This window comes from Phyllostomus discolor, chromosome 1, assembly GCF_004126475.2.
Source record: "Phyllostomus discolor isolate MPI-MPIP mPhyDis1 chromosome 1, mPhyDis1.pri.v3, whole genome shotgun sequence".
NCBI lineage: Eukaryota > Metazoa > Chordata > Mammalia > Chiroptera > Phyllostomidae > Phyllostomus > Phyllostomus discolor.
This window is the reverse complement of record NC_040903.2, coordinates 41746382-41770156: the sequence shown is the minus strand read 5'-3', so window position 1 is coordinate 41770156 and position 23775 is coordinate 41746382. Positions and strand designations below refer to the sequence as shown.

General features: G+C 36.5%; 1 protein-coding gene across 1 annotated transcript in view; it reads left to right on the top strand.

Annotated features, from left to right (window-relative positions):
- Positions 1 to 14821: 14821 nt before the first annotated feature.
- Positions 14822 to 23775, top strand: part of TMPRSS11D (transmembrane serine protease 11D) — a 45303-nt gene continuing 36349 nt past the window's right edge. Inside the window, exon 1 of the mRNA XM_036021285.1 lies at positions 14822 to 14939. Coding sequence (XP_035877178.1) covers positions 14932 to 14939 — 8 coding nt within the window. The 5' untranslated portion in view covers positions 14822 to 14931. The remainder of the gene's footprint in view (positions 14940 to 23775) is intronic.

Genomic DNA, 23775 nt, shown 5'->3' with positions numbered 1-23775 from the left:
TAAAAAAAAAAAAGTACCACTCTGGTGGGAGATGTTGATAGCTGAGGAGGCTGTGATAGCTAAGGAGGCAGTGTGTGTTGCAGCGTGTGGGTACATGAGAGCTCTTTGTACTGTATACTCAATTTATTTGTGAATCTAAAATTGTTCTAAATATAATGTCTATGGTGCTTTTGGAAAAGCTGCCAAAGCTTTGAAGACCCCTGGAGAAGTGGTAGAATACAGAGGAATATTGAGTTCTGGATAAAGCGGTACAAGAAATTAGTATAAGGGAATTATTCTACAGCTGAAGAGTTCTTTGTGGTTGAATTACATTCTTAGCAAAAAATAAAAAATAGTTTCCTAATTATGAAGTTGAAACTCTTTTTATCAATAGATTTAGGCAGAGAACAGGAACTAAAAGTATTTTTTCTACATAAACAGCTGAATATTATGTAACTCAAAATCCCATAGAGACTGCTGGTGATAAAGTGCAGGGACTAACAACTTCAGGGGGTATGGGAGACCTCCAGGATAGTGTTTTGTCAATGTCAGTGAGGGCATAAAAAATAAACCAAAGTCATCAAGACTCAGAAAAGACAAACAAACAGCAGTACCTCAAGTTACCCTAACCTGTCCTTAGCCTTGAAATAGGTGTTCTGGGTTTGGGCATGCTAGATGATGTTATGTTATGTGCAAGGTCATTGAAAATCCCTATAAAACCTGAGGAATATTTTTTAGGGCTACAGTGGTCAACTAGAGTAGTCATCACAGGATACAAAAAGCACTTTGTTGAGTACCACTCTGTCTGAGTTATGTGTTCACTGACCTCATAGAATTGGCTGCACTGTGGGCCTCCCAAAGCCATCTCAGAAAGCTGTGGCATTCAGCTAGGCACTATTACCCACAGTTCTCCTGCTATCCTTTGAGGGGTCATCTGCTTTAGCTGGAACCTGGAGCTCAGTGACATCCACATTCTCAAGTTTATTAGATTTCCCTAGGAAACGTTTCTTTTACCTCTCCCTGGTCACATGGCTTCCAGAACTGGAGGAGCTGTCTGGCAGTTTCGACTCTCTACTCCTGTGAACGCACTGACACTGCACTGGAAGGAACCAGTAGAGTTACCATGGATACCTAGGCACATCGATCCATGATGCTGGTTCCCCTCAAAGAAATATTTCTAAATCTTAAAAGTATGCTTGATCTAGGCCCTCCCTGGTATGGCTCAGTGGATTGGATGCAGGCCTGCAAACCAAAGAGTAGCCAGTTTGATTTCCAGTCAGGGCACATGCCTGGGTTGCAGGCCATGTCCCCAGTTGGGGGTGCATAAGAGGCAACCATGCATTGCTGTTTCTCCCCTCTTGCTCCTTCCTTTCCCCTCTCTCTAGAAATAAATAAATAAATATTTTTAAAAATAACGAAAGTATGCTTGGTCTTGAAGAAATAAGGTACTTTATCTTTGTGGGAATGCTTTCCTGCAGAATTTGGTAAGAGTGGAGGTCCTTGAGAAAAGATGTAGTTCCAGTGATGGAAGGTAGGGCAAGTTTAGGGAAGGGGGTTGGGGAAATCCCTGTCATTATACACAGAAACTACAGTTATCTCTGGGCTTAGACACAAACCTCCTTCCTACATAAAGGTTTATTTCTGGCGTGTATGTGTGTGTTTAGAAAAGTATGAAATGAGTCAATGGGGAACCATAAATATATTCAACCAACCTTGGAGAGTCCCATTTATAACACCGTTGTCAGTTATCTTGCTGGAATCATGTCCTAGATGGAGAGAGCATTCAGGTTCTCATCAGTGCTCTTCCTGAAACTACTGAAAGGGGTAATATAATCTGGCTCCATCATATACCACACCATGGTGGTCCAGCACAAGACTTAGCTGTGCCTCCAACACTCAGAGCTCCTTCAGCTTCCCCAGGAGTCTGGATGGACAGCTGGGAAGTAGGCTGGAGCATGGAGAAGCCCCTTCTAGGTCAGGACTCATGCCCACAGCTGACCACAGTTCTGTTTCCTCTCTCTCACTTTGTCTAAGAGAAGGAATTCTGTTCCTGGTACAAGGCACAAATGTTACCCCTGGTTTTTCATGAAAAGCACTAAAAAAATAGCCTAGCCTTCACATGCTTTTCATTGGACCATTTAAGAACCTAACAACATATTCTTTTTTTCTTTTTTTTTTAAGATTTTATTTATTTATTTTTAGAGAGGGAAGGGAGGGAGGGAGGGGGGAGAGAGAGAGAGAGAGAGAGAGAGAGAGAGAGAGAGATCAATGTGCGGTTGCTGGGGGTTATGGCCTGCAACCCAGGAATGTACTCTGGCTGGGAATCGAACCTGGGACACTTTGGTTCCCAGTCCACACTCAATCTACTGAGCTACACCAGCCAGGGCTTCTAACAACATATTCTTATTACATCATCTACTTCATATTCCTTATGTCCTTCTCATTTAGATGCCTCTGGAAAAAAATTAGATCAAAAGATTATAGCTCAGGACAAATAACAATAACAATACCAAAACAAAACCCCACACACTAGATTTCAAGGTGAGTTGGATAGCTTCTCCCTGATCCATGACTAAAGACTATTTTTAATCCCAGACAATCATGACAGCTTTAAATGTTCCTGTTCAAGTGCCTTGGAAAACAAATAGGATGAATCAGTGGAAATGACACAGTATCGTTAAAAAGAAAACAATGCAAGAACATGCTCTACTAACAATGAGAACTGTTGCCTCATATCGGAAGGGTGTTATGACACATTTTCACAGCTCTGAATGGCCTCAAATCCTGTTCACATTCCTCACTACAGTAACATATTTTGAAGTTTGGTAAAAGAATAAAACACTAATATAAAACCTGGCACTGATGACCACTTGAATCAATCTATCTATTGAATATAGTTTCAAATAATCTTTTAAAATATTTTAAAATATTTAAAAGATTACACTACCAAATCACACATTTGCTAGATGGTGAGTAACATAACATAGAGGTCAACAACATGAAGTGAAACAATTCATTTGAACCCCAGTTCCACGACCTACTCAAACACAATAAGTGTTTGAACTCCATGATGGTTACTTTTTTGCATCATCTCGACTGGGCCACTGTCCATAAGCGGTCAAACATTATTCTAGATGTTTCTGTGAACGTATTTTTGATGCTATTAACATTTTTCTAGCTTTGTTGAGATGTGATTGACAAATAAAATTATACATATTTAAAGTGAACAGCATGACAATTTGATAATATGGGTACATTGTGAAATGATGACCATATTAAGTTACAATAATTAACACATCCACCACCTAACATAGTAGCCTTTACAATACAGTATTAACTTATCCACTATGCTGTACACTAGGTTGCCAGGGGTGGGGGACGGTGGGGGAAAAGGGAAGACATTGGGTAAAGGGTACAAACTTTTAGTTACAAGGTGAGTTCCAGGATCTAATGGACAGCATGTTGACTGTAGTTAATGACACTGTATTGTATACTTGAAGGTTGAATGGAGTTTTAATGTTCTCATAACAGCAACAATATAACAACAATAAAATTGTAATTATGTGTGGTGAAGGATGTGTTAACTAATCTTATTGGGATAAACATTTTACAATATGTATGTATAGCAAATCATTACATTATACATGTTAAACTTATACAATGTTACATGTCAATTATACCTCAATATAGCCAGGGAAAAATAAGTAGATTGTCTTGAATTTAGCAGTAAACACCCAGAAAAATAAATGGGAAACTTTATCTATTCAAAATAATAACAACAACAAATCCAACAAAACAAAATCAAGAAATTTACTTTGACCATTCTCACTGCCAAAACAGGAAAAATCCAAGTTCGATGAAAGGTCTATATGACCAAAGATCTAGCAGGGCATACTATGTATACTACAAGTAAAACAAAAAAAAAACAAACAGAAAAACAGCGTTTTCACATACCGACCTTAAACTGAAGATCACAAGGGCAAGTACTCTATTACAAGGGATTGATTTATAGTTTACACAGGCAACCCTATGTAGCTTATTCTAGAAAAGATAGTTCCAGGGGTTTCCTTATTTAAATATAATTAATAATTTCTAACAAATTGGTCTATTTCTTAGTGATTTATCAAAAATTTTATTAACAAAGATGATATCAGCATTATAAAATTCATTGAAAAAATTTCAGCATGTTCTACACTTGGAAATAGTTAAAAGAGCATAGAAAATAACTGTTTTTTGGAAATACTATGAGTCCAGATGGTTTTAGGAAAATTTTAAATATATTTTTTATTTCTTCCATGGTGATTTTTCTATTAAAGTTTCTTAGCTATTGAATCAATTTCAATAATTTTCTTTTCCTTTTGAAAACTTTTTTCTTGAAAATAAATATTTCAGTACAGTTTCACATATCATTTCTTATTTTTCTACATTTGTTATTACATTGTTGTTCTCATTTTTTTATATTTGAGCCCTAGCTGGTGTGGCTCAATGGACTGAGCACCGGCCTATGAACCTGAAGTTTGCTGGTTGGATTCCCAGTCGGGACACATACTTGGGTTGTGGGTCAGATCCCCAGATGGGGGCATGCAAAAGGCAACTAATCAAAGTTTCTCTCATACATCGATGTTTCTCTGCCTTTCTTTCTCCCTTCTTCCCCGCTCTCTAAAAATAAATAAAATAATGTCTTAAAAAAATATTGTATATTTGTGTCCTCTTGACCAGTATAATTACCCACTTTGTCCTGGTTAATATTGTTGCTTTGGGTTTCTACCCTCACCATCTCTGTGTAAGTGCCTGCTGCCTTTTTCTTCTTCTCTTTAACTTCCTTTTTGTTTTAGTTGTTCATCTGATCATGTATATGTTTCTAATAACTGTTTTCTTTTTAAAACCATCAGAAGAATCTTTACTTTCTAGTATATCCATTGAAACTATTTGTGTATATTGGTATAATTTTTATGTTTGGTATAACTTGTGTTTTCTTTCTTTTTATTCTTGTACTGTTATTTATGTTATATTTTCCATATGAACAACTGTAAATTTACTTTTGCTCACCCTGTATACATGCCTATGATAAAGTTTAATTTATACATTAGGTGCAGTAAGAGATTAACAATACTAACTATTAATAAAATAGAACAATTGTAACAATATACTAATAAAAGTTATGTGAATGTGGTCTTTTGTGTTTTCTTGCTAAATTCTTGGTTATCTATTTAGGGGACAAAAGTAGGTTTAAAGTTGTGAGTATGCAAAACAATGTTTATTCTTGCATTATTATTTATCAATTACTGTATTATTTTCCTTATGAACAACTGTAAACCTACTTCTGCCCAACCCTGTATTTTATTCCCAAACACACACCCACCCCCAGAGCAATAGAGACCCTTGCAAATATTTCTAGGTTCTTCCCTCCCTTGGTGGGAAGTTTTCTATGTCTTATTCATAATGGTCTAATCACTCTGTTTTAAATATACATATACTATTTCTTTTAAATTACCTAAAAACAAAAATGAAAAAGTAAGTATTGTGCCAATACTTGATGCAATTTTATTTCCCACACCACTTTCACTTGTCCCTCCTCTCCAGTGAAATCCTTTTGCCAGAGGCCTGGCCTGTGCTCCTGCAGGAAGTCATGATGATTCCCTATAATAGAGAGAACACTCACCATACTGATAATACAATACCCATAATTTAATGAGTTCTAATTACAACACTGCATAGCTTTAGATATATATATATATTTAATTACTACTTTTAAAATATTACTATAGATTCAAGTCAATATATGATAAAGCACTCTAACTTTAAGATTATAATTAAATTCCTTTTATTTCATCATCATCTTTGCTGTCTTTCATGACATGAATTGATGTTAGAAAGAATATTTTAAATAATACTTTCTTATTATGAGAAAGAACCATGTCCAAATTCTTGTGTGATTTTTATACTGTCTTTGATGCAACCTTAATATCATTTTTCAATATAAATGCATGTTCTTATTACTGCCAAAGAATGCTGTTAAAATGAAAAGATAGATACCAGAGATATGACACCAGGAAAAACCCCACATCACACTCCAATTACACTTAGTCATAACCTGAAAAGAACATAGCTTATGAGAAAATGAAACATGAAAACTATCACTTCTCTGAACTTTGTCTCTGCATATCAAGTGAGTGAAAATAAACGGCAGGCTATGTTGCCTGACATTCTCATTCCACTTCTAAATCAGTAGGCCAATACAAGGGACTTCGAATGACTTGCAATAATTGCACTGGAAGCAGTTATTAAATAAGTTTCTCCAGAAAAAAAATGCTACTCTTGATTATAAGGAATCTACCCAGTTAGAACATGTACAACTACCTGAATAGTGACTGCTGGCTGCTGTCCTCTGGGTAGGTAAGACAAACTCATACCCAAGATAGATGTCTACCCCTATGAGGTAAAAAAATGGCTGGTCCTTCCAGGATGGAAAAGGCTCAGTGTAGCTGGCTCGCCACCAAGTGGCCACTTGGTCTTTTTGAGAAATAGTGCCATCCTGTGGGTTCAGCTTTGTCTCTGTTAATAATAGGTTGGACATTCAGAGGAGAGGTGAGTGAGGTTGGTGTTGGTGAGAGTTCGTGCTGTTGGGCCCATTCAGGGCCCCCATCTCTCCCACTGTGGCCATGCCATTTATGTGTCCGTCATGCCAACATTTAATGATTCTGGTTTAGAGTGACCAACTGTGCAGTCTGCCTAGGATTGAGGATGCTCCCAGAACACACTGGACCTTCCATTTTAAAGCCCAGAAAGTCCTAGGCAAAGTGGAACAAGTTGATCCCCTACTGGTGCCCCTCTCACTAGCACACTTGTGATGTCCTCGGTGAATGGCGTATTACTCAGACCCTCCCACGAGCATATTCTGATGGGTCTTCTGGCTTCACATACACATCCATCCCATTGTGCCCACTTCTCTGAGCTTTTAAATCCCTTGACCTCTACTGTCTCCCACAAAAATTCTGGCATTTCAACCTAGCTTAGCACCATCTAGGAGCGACTCCAGAAGTTAGTTTACACATTTTCCTGGGGATCTTATCAGGTGTAATGCCTTGTATATAGAGCAACTGCTCCCAAGTCAATAAACCCTTTTTTTATCCGGCCTTATGTTCTGTCCCCTTTGATCAGGCACCCTCAGAATCTACTCCCACAGAAAGGCCTTCCACAGCCCCTGCTGGTACCTGCTGGCTTATTTTCCCAGTTCTTTTGGTATGTAGATTCTTTTCTCTCTCTTCAGGCCTGATTACATTGTTACGTAACCTTGGTAATAGACCCAGCAGGCAGGAGAAGGGATGGATGCAGCTCCTGGAGAGAGCAGCTATTGCCTTGTGGGAAAGAGGCCTCTGCAGCCTCTGCAGAAGGCCAGCTCTCAGAGGAGAGAGAGAATCTAGCTCTAGAGACTCAAAGGCTCAAAAGAAGCCTTCGGAGTCAAAAGCTTCTGGGATATGTGGCCAGGTATCCTCATCTCATGAGCTAGGTCCCAGGTTTCCCCAACTAGGGTTCTGACCGAAATGACAGACCTGTTTCTGTGGAGCACTCACCTGTCATTGGAGATCAGCCACTCAGTCCAGTCCTGTACTTGGTATCGCCGCTCAACTACTGCATGAGATGAGGGTTTCTTAATAATCTACAAAAGAGAATCTCTGGATCTCATATTCAGCTTTATATTACATTAATGGTCTTCAACTTATCCACCTCTTATAACCTAGTAGCACCCATGCAATTCCACCGACCTTATGTTTATCACCCCTCTCCCCCAGACTTTTCAAATACATGAATTATTGCAATTGTCTGTGCTTTCAGCTGGGCCAGCATGCTGGCTCAGCCCACTGCTGGTGAGAATTCTAACAAGCAGACCATACTACCTTGTGCTAGAGGCCATTGGCAGGCCACCCACCACCGAGTCCTCATTACCAGCTGGGAGGTGAGTGATCCAGTCCTCAAATCTTGTTTCAACTCCTGTTTTCCTGGAGCTCTCTCAGTACTAGCTAATACAAGTTGGGTTTTCTGGCTAGCAGACACTTAAAGTACAAAGGTTTATTGAAAGGTAACACCTGTTAAAGGAAGGCGGTCTGGGTAGAGGGAGCCACCAAACAGGAATGTCTATCTGACAAATTTCTACCAGACCAACTGAGAACTCAGAGCAAACTTTACATGTTAGAGAATTCCACATTGGATGGAAATAGCTAAATTTTTATACCACCACCTTGCTCAGTCATTGGCCAAGGTCTACCCAGAGAAGATCATATCCTTGGCTAGAAAACTAAGGTAGACACTGACAAAGTTAACAGTTGTACCAGGTTGTCTTCTGCATGTCTTTTTATTCCAAGGCTTTGGTACTTGTAGCCTTGTTGAGCCAAAGGGCTGCAGCTCCTAGGGACACCTAATTCCTAGAAACAGTAAATGTGCAAACCAACCAATCCAGATCCCATACCATAACCACTTCCTTTATTGAGCTTTTACTCTGCAGGCCATTATTCCTCTTTCCTAATCATTCCAGGGCTAGATATCAGACAATTAGGGATAATCCCTATACTCCAAAGCTCACTGAGTTTATTCAAACTAACCAATCCTAAACCTGTTCATCCTGCTTTGCCTGCCATTTCACAGGGAAAGCACAGTAAAGCCTCTTGTCCATAGGTCTTCCTCCCTCTGCATCCTGGCCCTGTTTGTTGTGGCCTGCCCCTTCCTCTAGGGAATGGTGAATAACAAACTATCTTCTCAATGGCAATCATTGCCTCATCTATTGGCCTCACCACACTGAAAGAAAAATAAAATCCACATTTTAAAACACAAGCACTCATGCTCTTTGCAGCTGAGCAGTTTGTTTTATGGGATTATCTGAGGGGTATCTTCTTATCTCCTATAAGAGTGATTCTTTTAAACAGTTCAGAAATAGCTGCAGTACTTACAAAAGCAGTGAATTTTGATTCACAGTTTCATTTAGTAATTCAAAAATTGAATGAGTGCTTAACTACATGCCAGGAAGGGATGACAGGCTCTCAGAGCATACCAATTTCTTCCCTTATGGGCTCTAAGGTGCACTGTGGAATACTTTTAAAAAGTGTGCTGAATGCTACAGTGAGTATGGTGGTAAAAGCCAACTGTTGGGGCATCACACTGCAGAGGAACCAATCTACCCTCAGCGTTAAGAAGCCTTCATAGGGGAAGAAGCATATAAGCAAACCTAAAAGATTAGTCAGATTTGGAAACTAAAAAGAAATGTATTGAAAGAGTCAGGAAAATATGATGCAAGCTAAAGAGACAGACCTAGAGGAGATAGAGAGGGGGCTATATTCAGGTAAGTAAAGGAAATTCGATGAATAGATCGCAGAGCGTGAGAAGCAGGGAGGAAAAGGAAGGCGAAGGAGGCAAGATCCCGGTGTGGCACGGCTTTGCTGTACACGTTAAGGAGAATTAACTCTATCGTAAATGCAAGGGAAGCTAATGAAGAGTTTTTGAAAGGATAGATACAAACCAACTTGTAATAATCATTATTGTAGTTGTAAAGAATGTACTACAGTAGAAAAAGATGAGAGGCAGGGAAGTGAAAAGACTGTGGCAGAAATCCAACTGAGAGATCATAATGGCTTGAAATCATGTGGTGGCAGTGAGAATAAGGACAAGAAGCAAATGAATTTGGTATATATTTATGCACACAAGGCATTGAGAAAGGAGAGGGAGGCAAGGGTGATACAAAGATTTCTGAGAAACTGGGTGAATAGAGGGTGATTTACGGAAATAGGATAGGGACACTGGAGAAGGAGGTTTAGAAAGAAGGAAGATATGATTACAAAAAAAAATTAGCCTTCAAGTAAAGGAAGAAAACCATTCTCACTGTAACAGAAGCACATGGGCAGATGGGTAAGATTTATATGTCTGACAACAGGAAATTAGGAGAGTGTCCATCTAAGGATGTTCTTTTTTCTCCAGTAGTAGAACTGTGAGTGATCTGCTGAAGGCATGGGCAGGGAGTAGGGATAGAAAGCAAACACTAGAAGAGAAGATTTGAAATGGTTTTTGTAAACACTGAACTAGACACTGACCAGAGGAACCTATCTGCATTTGTGGGCAGTACTGAAGAGCCAGCTAAGACTAACAGATACAAATCTATCATGGGATCAATGTTAAAATAGGTATGACTTACAACAGTTATATATATTCCCACTACTATTGCTAACAACCAAATAAAAGATCACTTACAGGCCTTTGGTGGATATACTGGATAATTTTCATTGAAGTTATCAGCCAGACCTTTCAGTTGGTGACAGGACTTATGGGGTTGTATATACATATGTATTATATATATTTGCCCTCATTGCTTCTCTGAATGTGGAGGAGAAGTTCAGGAATCAAATGTGTGTGTGTGTGTGTGTGTGTGTGTGTGTGTGTATATATATATATATATATATATATATATATATATATATAAAGGTAGAACTAGCCCTCTGAAGAAGAAAATAGCTCTATGTAGTTCTAAGGAGACTGATGTGGAAAACTTAGAAGAGGGGTAGTCTAAAGTTTACTAAACTCATTTGCTTCTTGTCCTTATTTTCACTGCCACCACGTGATTTCAATCCATTATAATCTTTCAGTTGGATTTCTACCCCTTTTAGTCTTTAACAAGACTAAAAGGAACTTGTGATGAAGATTCTTCTTAGTAGTAGACTCTGGTAAAAAAAATCATGTAGAAAGCATAAGAAAATAACTGTCAACCAACCTGAAAGTAATCACAGGTTGTGTTGAGCTTGGGTTTCTTAAACCATGTTTGAACAAATGGTTTAGAAATAAGATTGGTTTGGAGAAGCTGAATCACGTATATGAATCTAGGAAGGAGGGCATTTTAACAACATCCAGGGTTATCTTCAAACTGTTTGTGCTCTCCACCTCTCAGCATTGTGACTCCTACATGTATACACGCACAAACTGTTTTGAGAGTTAGTGCTGAAGGAAAGACTACATTTGTAGAACATGCCAGGTGCTTTAAATTTCATTAGTTGATTTGATTGAATTGAATTTTCACAATTCTATGAGAATGTTAATTTAACTTTATATGTCCACAAAAGAAAATTGAGGCTTTCAGGGACAAACAACTTTTCTAAACCTGCTGCATAGTAAATAGAAGAGCCAAGATTTGATTATAGGTATTTTTAATGCCAAATAGCATACTGTTTCCCCTGCAACACGCCTTCTGAAAAGACAAAAGCCTTTGAAATATAGTGGTATACACTTATTCCCTTACCTCCAACTACCTATATGTAATAATCTACAAAATTAAACTTGGCTACACTTACAAAATTCAATTATTACCCAATTTTTAAATGTACATTTACAATAAGTGCAAAACTTGTATATAAATAACATTTCATATTAAATGGTGGACACATCCATTGTCTTTGTTTTTCTATCTTTGTTCTAACCCCATGACAGAGGTCATGGCACATGCATCACTACACATAGCCACATGACTGCACTGCCCTGAACTTGAGTAATCAAGTTCCACATTCAAAGAAATCACTACTGGCCCACACCCTCTTAGATCATCTGCTTTTTCATTGTTATTTTTTTCCTGCTTGTATTGTTATGACGGGCATTGTTGAGTAATTCATATTTCTTTCAAAGCCCGGTCTATTAACAGATAATGGCCTATTTGGAGATATTCTCTTCATTGTGATCTCTCCCCAGCAATCTAGGCAGGTAAAGAATCAATTTCAGTAACTCATGCACTGCATAATTTATCCTTAGTCAAAATAAATTTTCTCTTTTATTTTCCATGAAAACTGTTCCTATCAGTCAGTCCTCCTAGCACTGGTTGCCTTGGTTTTGTGAATATACAGCTGGAGGAATAAAATCAACTTATTACAGGGAGGAAGAGAATTCTGATATTTTTTGTATGTCATTCTCTGTTTTTATTCCTGCAATGGCTGCCTCTTACAAAAAGAAAAGGTCAAGGCCTATCCCACCACTTTCTGAGGATCTTACGATTAAGACTCAATATCTTTTGTTGTTGGCGAGGACGTGAAGAAAATGGAACTCTTGGGCACTGTTGGTGGAATTGTATATTGGTGCAGCCACTATGGAAACAGTATGGAAGTTTCTCAAGCAATTTCACTCTGGGTATTTATCCAAAGAAATACAAAACATTAATTTAAAAGATACATGCTCCCCTGTGTTCTTTGCAGTATTATGTACAACGGACAAGATAAGGAAGCAACCTAAGTGTCCATAGATAGACGACTGTATAAAGAAAACATGGTACATGTGATGCAATGGATTATTACTCTGTCATAAAAAAGAATGAAATCTTACCATTTACAACAGCCTGAATAAAGAGGATATTATGCTAAGTGAAGTAAGTCAGACAGAGAAAGGCAAATATCATGTGATTCCCCTTACATGTGGAATCTAAAACAAAATAAATGAAAAATAAAAAAGTAACAAACTCATAGATACAGAGAAAAAATTGATGGTTGCCAGGTGGGAGGGAGTTGAGGAGATAAAGAAGGTGAAGAGATTATGAAGTTTAAACTGGCAGCCATAGAAGTAGCCACAGGGATGTAAAGTACAGCGTAGGGAATATAGTCAATAATTGTAATAACTATGTATGGTGCCAGGTGGGTACTAGACTTATCAGGGTGATCACTTCTTAAGTTATATAATGTCTAATCACTATGTTGTACACCTGAAACTAATAAACATTGTATGACAACTGTAAATGAAAAAAAAAATTAAAAAAAACTCTTTTAAAAGAATCAGCATCTTTTGAACTAGTCCCTGTGAAGAGCAAATCCTTGCTTCACAAACCATAATTTCATGCCCCAGCTCTCTTTCTGTGTTGAGCTCATTACAGGCAAGCAAGCAGGAAGTCACTTTCTGGCTGAATATGTGCCACTCCCTGGTGCCACTCCCCTGACTCATTCCCAAGTCCTGTTGTGAACAGTGATCAGGCGACAGGATCTGCATTAATACCTTCAGGTTTTGGACACTCAAACAAAATGTTTGCACTAAGACCCTACTCATTAGAAAGGCCTTTGCTGAGCACTCCAGGAAACACAGAGGAAAGAGAACATATGTACTTGGGGGAAGGTGCTGTCAACAAGAATCAGAAGACAATACCTCACATCCTTGAAAGAACAATTAAAACAAAAGTAAATTTTTAAAAGCCATTAAAATATTTAAATAATTGGCCAAATAAATTATTTTTATTTCTTTTATTTCAAAGAAAAACTGGATATATTTTTGAAGGTGGTCCTTGAAAGAATCATCACCAACAAAAAATATCTGAATACTTCATATTAGGAAATTGTTTCAGTATTTCATGATGGATTTATTCAGTGTAATATAATTCACTCTTGAAAATGCAGCCATTAAAATTGTTAATAACTGATGAATCTAGGTGCTATATTTGAAACTTCTATAAGTTTGAAATATATCAAAATCAAAAGTTAGAATATACTTATGCAGCTCTTAGATACAAATATAGCTACTAGAAATAAAAATTACTAATACAGGAATGTGCTTATGAAATAACATTAAACACAAAAAACAGTACAAAGTTATACATTATGACATAACTGTGTGAAAAAGGCCTGTACATGTGAAAAGTACTTAAAGTTTAACATGTGTCTGTTTAATTAATTTTTTTAAAGTTTAAAATAATACTTCATTCTTTTTACTAAAGAAAGAAAAAAACCAGAATACCAGACATGAGATATAGGATCTCACGAAAATACATAAGAGAAAGCAAGGGAAGCACCCACTCACTCCTGTCCCTGTTGTGCGGTTTGCACATTATATAAAAATGTATAGTTGTACACTTCTCAAGTCGTAGCCTGGGGTGAATTTATTATTAATTATCAGTAATTTACAAGACAAAGTTATAGAATTTTAGAATTGAGAACATCCTCTAAGGCCCACTGATTCAGCTCATTGTTTCTCAGTAAATAAATGAGACTCTAAGAAGAATACATGGATTTTTTGGCCTAGTCTACCCAAATTAGCTGCTGAAAAAGCTGAGACTAGAATTCAGGCTTTAATACCCAATATATTTCTACTGTTGATTTCTATTCTTTAGCATTCATTATTGCTCACAAAGTTACCCCAGATAAATTCCAAATTTATCTCCTATTTCTTTCCAACATACTGGACAGGAATTATTTTTTTCTCACTTCCACATTTTTCTAGTTTCTATGTTTTCTTGGGCTCAGCCCCTGCCTGCAAATACCACCCAACACTCCATGCTAACTCTACCCTTCCACATACTTATATTTCACTCCACTGTCCACTCATCTACTAGTAGAAATTAATTAGAATACTTTTTTCAAAAGATATACTTGGAAAAAGACAAAGTGATTTTTAGTTTCAATTCTTCTTCTTGCTTATCCTACAATTTTGTACAGCTACTCAATTACTTCTCTGACTCTCTTCATATGCTACTGAGAAAAACAGTGTTTTGTCTCAAAAAGGGGGAGAATTTAAAGGCACTACTACCCATTAACATAAGAAAAGAATTTTCTGACAGTCCTTGGCTTACTATGGCAAAGAATGAGATCTGTGATAATATGATAACAGGGCAAGAGTGTCACATCTTTATATGAAAAGTAAACACTCTGCAGTGTGTGTAGTTGCAGACTTTCACAAGATACCTGTCACCTGTTATGGTACTGAATCACGATTTATCAGAATGAAATTCTTCCTGATTTGTGAAATTCCCTTTCTGATTCTGTTCCACAAGTCATACTATTGGTTCAGGTTGATTCCTTCAGACTTGTTTAACAAGTTAGGTATTATAATCACGTGGGATTTCCTCCTTTGACTTTAGCTCTTTCATAGATCACACATCATATATGACAGTCATTCATTTGAGTAAAAATCTCAGAGCAGGTGAAAACAAGGACGTCTTCATTATTCAGGATTAAAATGTATAGGTAAGTCTTTTTTGCTTCTACAGTTTTATAAGTTTTATTATATCTTAGAGCATATGAAAAATATACAGAAGCTTAAGAAATTTTGGCTATGTCTAGCAATCTTCTAGTTACTTTCCTAGAAACCTCATTAACACTCTTAGATATTTTTAGATAATATGCTTGATGTTGTTTAAATAAGATTCTTGGCTGCTTGACTGAATATTTTGCAAAATGAAATGATCTAAACAGAGGGCTTGGCATTATGACAACATATTTTTAAATAAGGAAGTGTTTTTGTTTTCATATACTTTACTTTTCAAAAAGTAATATGTGAACATTAAGAAATAAAATCAGTAGAAAAATTTTTCTGTTGTTTTAAAAATTTTTTGAGGATTCTGTATTTTTACTCCTGGTATAGTATCATTACTAGATTTGAATATACAATGAATTTTGAAGTTTTTCTTTTAAAAAGTAACAACATTTTTCTACTTTATATATTTATGGTATTGTTTTTGGGTAAATTATTATGCATACTTATGAAGAAAGTAGTATTTGCCTAGATTTTTTAGTCAACAAATACTTATTTTTATATACTTTCACCAAAAAAATTGTAGCATAATCTAGAGTCAGATAGTACAATCTCAAAATCATTATACAATATAATTTGATGTGTCTGTGTGTATCTATGAGTGTACATATTGTTCCTTGTTTTTTTCATGACACAGAAAAATATGATATTGATGTGATTTTAAAAGGGTGATAAATAAAAGCATGGACAATGTGTTGGTTATGTTAAGTATAGTTGAGTTTATTTTAAATGTCAAAAACTTTAGAAAACTCAATCAAAATTCAAATTATTTTAATAATAAAATATGTGTACAGGGGATTAGGACGTACAAACTACCACTCTTAGAAGTAGTCATGGAGATGTAAAGTACAGCATAGAGAATATAGTCAACAGTATTGTAATAACTATGTATGGGCCCAGGTGGGTACTAAAATTATTGGGGGGATCACTTTGTAAATTATATAAATGCATAACCACTATGCCATATACCTGAAAATAATATATTATATATCAACTATAATTAAAAATTAATTTTAAAAAATAAAATAAAATATATGCACAATAATGTGGGTTTGAATATATATGAGTTTCCAACAATAAACAAAAATTAACAATTTCTAATACATAAAGAAAATAATACCTATTATTTCATATTCATGCAGTGGATATAACAAATTCATTGAATAAGTAAAAACCTATGAAGAAATTTATGTATTGTATCTATGTTCATTTTATGTAAAAAACAAATCACAAAATTGTATTTACTTATCAACTATCATTTTAAAAAGCTACACGTTAAAAAACTCTGTTGAGGACTAGACTATAAAACACCAATCATGTTTGCTGTATTAAAGTGGTGAGCTTATGAATTATATTTTTCCCACTAGTCACAAACTTTTCATAACAATGTAATATTTTAGTAATTTTGATAGAATGTGAAATGTATTTTGCTGAAACATTTTTAATTTTACAAATGAATTTCTCTGATTCTTAAAAAATTGGCTCCTATAAGTAGCTAAATATATATACATATATCAAAGTCATTCAAAAGAAAAAGAAGACATGTAAACAATGCAAATAAGGAAAATACGTATAATTTCAGAATCCCTTGAATCATTCTAATTTCTAAATTGATCCATCCTTATAGGAAATATGACATTAAATCAGAACCAAACTTTCCAACTATAAGGAGCTCTCCTTGGAATTTTGGTTCCTATGGATCACAATTTAAAACATGTTATCTCTTAAATAGGTAGCATCTATTAATAATTGATTTATTTTTCCTTTGTATTAACCTAGAATAATGTAACTCCCAATTAATATTGTTTATTTGTTGGAATTCTATCAGAATGAAATAGATGTACATAAACTGATGAAGTTTTGAAAATAACTTATGGATCCTCATTCACCTCGGAGGACCCATGACTGGGAAACAATTCCTTCTGCCAACATGAATAAAGGGCAGAATTGTCAGTAGGAAGGGAAGAGCACATTCAAATGGGCCAGGGTGTTAAAAAAATAGACACATTTTGTTCTGACTGTCTTACTCCTAAGCCAGGACATTTTCCTTCTCTGCTAGAATATTCCCATCAGCAAAAAAATGCAATTTAAAAAATCTCCATCTTCACTATTTTCCAACTTCTTCACATGCTCTGAGAGAGCGGGGTATTCAAATAGGGTAGGAGAAATGAAATGAAAACTAATAGTATATATATTTTAGGTAATTCCAGATCTTTGTTAAGTAATTTTAGATACATCTCCAGGTAATTCTGAGATATCTTTGGTTCAGAATTGGCTGTCTTGGATTGTTTGATTACTATTTATATATAAATTGAACTCCAGACCTCTGAAAAAAGAAGTTCTACCACAGGGCCCAGGAACTTGGGTGGCTGTGTTATCATGATGTAGTCACTATTCCTTTCAAATCCTCAGATAGTCCAGATGTCTTCAGATCCACTATGAGAGTGTCTATATCCACTGAATTACTTTGAAAGTATGAGATGAACAGAGGCCGGGTGGCTCACTTGGTTGGAGCGTTGTTCTGTACACCAAAGGTTGTAGGATGGACCCCTGCAATGTTTGAAAGTCAATTTCAAAATGTTTTCATCTCAACGGATACAAAAACTAATTTAAAGTATTCATTTTCCAAAAAGCATTTTGACAATAAAATATCAAATACCATATTTATACTACATGAATATTTATTTGTAATTTGCAGAAAGCTAGCAAAGTAGTCTTTGTTCCAGGAAGGGATAAAGATCCCCTTTAGTTAAGAGTAAAGAAATAAAGTAAAGTAAATGAAGGTCAAGGATAAAGAAAAGACAAAAGAGAAAGAAAAATTAGTTTTTAAAACTACCTCCAGGAAGGAAAAAGTGTTATTTAAAGAGAAATGGACGAGGAAGCAAATCTCCAACTAAACAGTTTCTTGCTTAGGAACTACCCTGTGCTCAAAGGCTCTGTCAGAAGCTACCCTTTTTCAATAGACCTCAGACTGAAACTCACACTGCCCTCTAGAGTACATGCCAGCCCCCCCCTTCCCCGCTCCTGCCACCTTAATCAGTAAGGAGAGCAGCAACCTGTGTCAGGACTTTCTCTGTTACAGGTGTTGGTATTGAAGCACTAAGTACACATCCTTCAACAATGGTAGCGTCAATGAAGTATTTCTTTCATCACTTGGTGAATTTGGTGGCTCATAGAGACATATACTTAAAATATCAGCATCATGAAGTTCCAGAAGAAATATTTCCATTTATTCTGTTATTTTCAAATCACCTACATAGGGTCACCTTTGTAGATGATGGCACTATCTACCATAGTGCCACTCTGCCCATTGGCCCACTAAAAGGGCTCCATAATCTCAACTATGGAAGCCAGAACCCACCCTTTGGGCAGCTGTACAGTTCCAGCAAAAATAGCCTTCCTTCTACAAACAAGTATATTTTAAGTGTATAGAGCAGTAGCCAAAATATGCATCTAAGTCTTTAAGTGACTCTTTGTCTGTCAGTCGTCTTCAGACCTCTTCAATTAATAATCACTCGAGGATGACTGTACAAGATAAATTTCCTAACTCCAGTTTTCTTTCCACATCCCCTTAAATATCTTTTTACAATGTAAGAATTCAACACTATGCTTAGTTCAAAGTCAATTAACCAAATCTTTTTTTTAATATCAGACCCTTCATTTCAAAAACATGAGTGATATTAGAACAAAGGAAATGCCAAAAAGGAGACATAATCATTTTAATTGAAAAAATTTAGCACCTGCCTTATTGTTTGCATAAATGTAAAATGAATATTATTAACAAAGAATATATCACACAACTGGAACTATTTTTTCAATTGAATAGGGGCAAAATAAATAAAGAGTTGGTACGCTATGATGGCATATACTCCACAATATCTTTCTTCTTTAATAACTGTTTAATACACCCTTAATTACTAGAACTCAGTGAAATCTTTTAAAATCAGGTAATATTTGCTATATATCAACTTGAAATAGATTTAAATGCTATGATAACAATAAACTGGAGGGAAAATGCCCGTAGACTTCCACATATGAAAATGATATCTACACATTTAGAACCAATCGAACAAAGTATGAATAGAGCATCATTAGGGAAGGCATTTATTTTTCTCCCAGTAGTGAAGGTGAATTTGCCCTGTTGTGGCAACACCCTCTCTTGGGGTTGACTGTGTGACTTAGATGTGTTAAAAGAGCCTGAGTCCCGGGGAAGGAAAAACATGACTAGCCTGTGAAACAATTGAGTCCATGCTCTTAGCTTCACTGGCAGTGGGTTCTCAGGAACCTGCTTCAACTCACAACCTAACCATTACATACATACATAGATACATACATACATACATATTGTACATATTAGTCATTTGTTCATATCAGCTTGTGAAACTTGTAAGAAGAATTTGAATCCTAGATTGGCTTTCCCTACAAGTAGCAGATTTCAAAATTTCAACACATCATTAGAGGTCTGCTATATATAGTCGTGTAGTTTGTGCAACACACAAAAATGGGTGCCTCAGGGAAGCAGATATGGAGCCTATGCTCTGTGCCAAGCTGCCTGTCCCAGAATGGAGTTGGATGCAGCCCAAGGAACACTCTTTTAGAACTGTCTCTGTCTCCCACAAAAGTTCTCTTTTCCTAACTCTCACAAAAGCATTATATATAGGCTAGTGCGGATCCCTCACCATTTGCCTAGCCTCAGTGTCCTCAGAAGTATGAAGTAATTTCTATCCTCTCAGAATATACATTAAATGTATCCAAGATAAATGCTATCCTTATTTAAATGCTATCCAAGATAAAAAATAAACTGGAAAATAAATCACTGAATTAAAAAAAATTCAGGCAGTGCATTACAGAGATAAATACACATAAAGAGTTGCATATTTGTGATTCAAGGACAGGATTCTCTTTTTTGTCCAAATACAGCCAGCATACAGTATTATATTAGTTTCAGGTGTACAACATAGTGATTAGACATTTAGATAACTAACAAAGTGATTGCCCGGGAAAGTCCAGCACCTGCCAGTCACTGTACATAGTCATTACAATATGATTGAGTATATTCCCTATGCTTACTTACAAAGGACAGGATTCTTATCATCAATATAAGCCCACAGCTTTCAGAATGCATGATTTAATTAAACAAAGATATTCAAGGAGTCTTAAACCTGTGGCACTGACTCTGCCACAGTCAAATCGTACGATCCTGATAACCCTATGTTACTTTCTGTTTGCAGTGTCCCCTTATCAAGTCAATAAGCTGAGTTGATATCAACTAAGTTGACATCAAGTTTATCAACAAAAAAACTTTAGAAATAAATGAAAGTGTTGGACTGAATCAGTGATTTACAGAAAATAGATCATTTTCTCCCATCTCAAATCCAAACAGAAAAGCTACTCCATTTTCATCTGTTTTCTATTATTGAGCTTCCAGATAAGACCTTGTTTGAAGTATTCCCCAACTTTTTAAAAAATTAGTCATTCTCTTGAATAGTTTCTTCTACCTGCCCGGTGGTAACAATGTAGAGTTAGTGAAACTGACAAAATAGAGTAAACCCCTTCACTTTGGAACTATTCTCCTATCTTCATAACTCCAATACTCCAATACATAATGTAAACACACACATATCCAAGTATTCATGTTTGTATATTCTGTAGTATAAGATCTATACAAACATTTTTGAACTTTCCACCTCAGCATCAACAACAAAGTAGTGTGTTAGAAATTAATAACAATGATGTGATAATTAACAGGAAATCTTCTCCCATCCGATACGGACATTTGCAGTTTAAGCTTGAGAGACGGATTCACATTCCAGCTCTGTCATTTACTAGCTGAGTAACTAAGCCTATAATACATCATATGTAAACTAGTGTCATTTACAAAATTAAATCAAATGATATGGAAAAACTTAACACAGTGCCAAAGACATGGTAAGCACACAACAGATTATTCTCCTATCTATATTTTGTCAGTAGTCAAAACAGGAATGCATGGCATACAATTGCATAAAAAGTCCCTCCAAACTACAGTACAATTATTTTAAAATTCCCCTATGCAGTCTCATTCATTAATTTTTGTTCATAACAAGGCTGGGTGTGGACTCGGTAATGAGTGTTGTGCTAGGGCAGGGCACATCCTGACAGACAAGATGCATCTCCACTTTCACGAGTTACAGATAGATGTGGGTGCAGTCAGTGGGCTCCCTGTTTCCTACATGAAGGGATAAGGACTAGAATAGAGAAATTCATTGGGCATTACGAGATCAGATGAGGGGCAGAGAGAGAACAAGGGGCAGAGATAACTACCTAGTGGGAAAAGAAAGATGTTTGAATTATCTTAAAAACAAAATGAGAATCGTCAGGCATCTGGCTGGGGATAAGTGGACAGGCGGGGATGTGGCAGGAGATGAAGCTACAGAGGTGATTGTGATCGGCTTTAAATGCCACGTGGAAGGTTTGGATGCTATCCTAAGGATCTTGAAAATCTAGAGATAAATTTCAAATGAAGCAGGGAAAGGGGAGAGTTTCAGAACCTAAGATTTAAATTAAAAAAATAATCCCCTGAAGAATTTTAGAGTGTTGATTGGAAAGAAACAAAAATCTTATGCTCAATCTAGTTCCTCTTTTTTCTATATCTCAAAAGCGAACCACCAGCAAATCCCCGATGATCTAGATTTAAAATGTATCCAGACTCACCATTTATTACCACCCCCAATGTCACTACCACCATTGTGTAAACCTCCATCATCTGTCATCTGGATTACTGAATAATTTTTAAAATCACCTCCCACTACTATTCCCCAGACTACTATTCCCCTGAACCTCCCAGGGAACCTGTTAAAGAGATAGATCTGATGTCACTCCTTTGCTCAAAACCCTCAAAGACTTTTCAGAATAAAGACCAAAGCCTGTGCATAAAAAGTGCTAAATGATCTTCTCCTCCTCACCCAACTGACACCCTACTCTTATCTTTCCAACTTTATCTCCAAGGTACCCTCCCTCCTCTCCCTCCCCTCCCCTCACCACTTCAAGCCAGGTGCCCCTGCTGTTCCTCAGATTGGGGAGTTCCTGGCTGAGGGCCTGCTGTTCTTCCTGCCTAGATTATTCCTGGTATCCTCAGGGCTTGCTCACTCACCTGCTTCTGGTCTTCATTCAAATGTCACCTTCTCTGCATGGCATTTCTTGTCCACTCAACCTAAATTTTCAGCACCTCAAACACTCTCTCCAACCTCCCTATTTTTTTTCTTATTTTCTTCGTCTTTTTCCTTTCTATCTTCTCAGTGTACTTTCAAATTAAAAATAAATCACCATTAGCACTGTTATATTTCTGTGTTTCTTTTCATTGTACTCGCAGCACCTATAACATTGCAGGCATCCACGAAATGTCTCTTAAATTAACTGATTAGTTAATGGAAGAAGGGAGACCAGTAAGAGGCATTTTAAATAATCTAAGGAAAGTAATAACTGCCAGGATTAAGAAAGAAATAAAAGGTATAAAGTAAAAGATTTAAGTAGTAAGATGAGGACTCTTTAGTGACCTCCTGAATATGGGAAGTAACCAAGAGAGAGCAGGTGCAGCTAATTGCTGGATCTCTAACTTAGGGTACCAGGTGGATGGTCGTGACATTCACTAATGTTAGAAGCAGCCTGGGGCAAAAAGAGTGAGAAACATTGATATGAGATAGAAACATCAATTGGTTCCCTCCTGTATGAGCCCCCAAGGGGATTGAATCCACAATCTAAGTATGTGCCCTGACTAGAAATCAAACCCACAACCTTTTGGTGTACAGGATGATGCTCCAACCAAGTGAGCCACCCAGCCAGGGATGAACTGTGATATTTAAGGAGGTTATAGAGCATCCATTAGATGTCTGATGAATAATTTAAAATGTTGAGGAGTTTAAAGACTGTGGTTTAGGCTAAAAATCTGTCTTAGGAGGTAATGTCTTACTGAGTGCTTGCTGAAACCATGGCATGGGATGGAATTATCAAGGAAGAATGCATAGCAGGAGAAGATGACTGTGGACAAAATCTTTGTTGCTATGACTGTAGCAACATCTGTAGGTTACAGATGACTGTAACCTAAAATCTTATTTAAATGGACATAAAATTGTCCAAAATCTTATATATCTCAATCTACATATATATCTCAGTTTTCAACTACCCTGTCACTGTTTTCCAAAAATTACCAAATGGCTCTATTAATCTACAGTTGTACATTAGTTATAACAATGTGCCAATGACAAAGATTAATAAGTATTCTTACATAAATTTGATACAGTAATATCAGGTGTACTTTCAAATTTAAAATTAAATCAATAATTATTTTATTACACACTTACTATGTGTAAAACAAAATCATAACACCTAATGGATGTTGATTCCCTTTACTTTCACTAAGAGAGATCAAGAGAGACAGGAGTCCCAAATCTTTCCTATCCCTGTCGTGTGAGGGAGGGAGTATATGTTCTTTGGTTCACACCAACCGGGTCTCTATTTCCAGCTCTGTCATTCCTGAGTAATTAGGAGTTATTTACTCTCTGAGCCACAGCTGCCCCCTATATTCAAAACAAGGATCCTAACACCTATTTTATAAGATGATCGTGAAGACTGGCAATATGCTACAATTCCTTACACTTCAGGTCTCAAAAGTATAGAATAAGTTTTCCAATACTCATGTAACCTCCAAGTCAATGAAAGAGAGAAAGAGAGGAAAGCTGGTTAAACATATTACAATGAGTGTTTGTTTTGCTGTTTAAATGTAAGCATTAA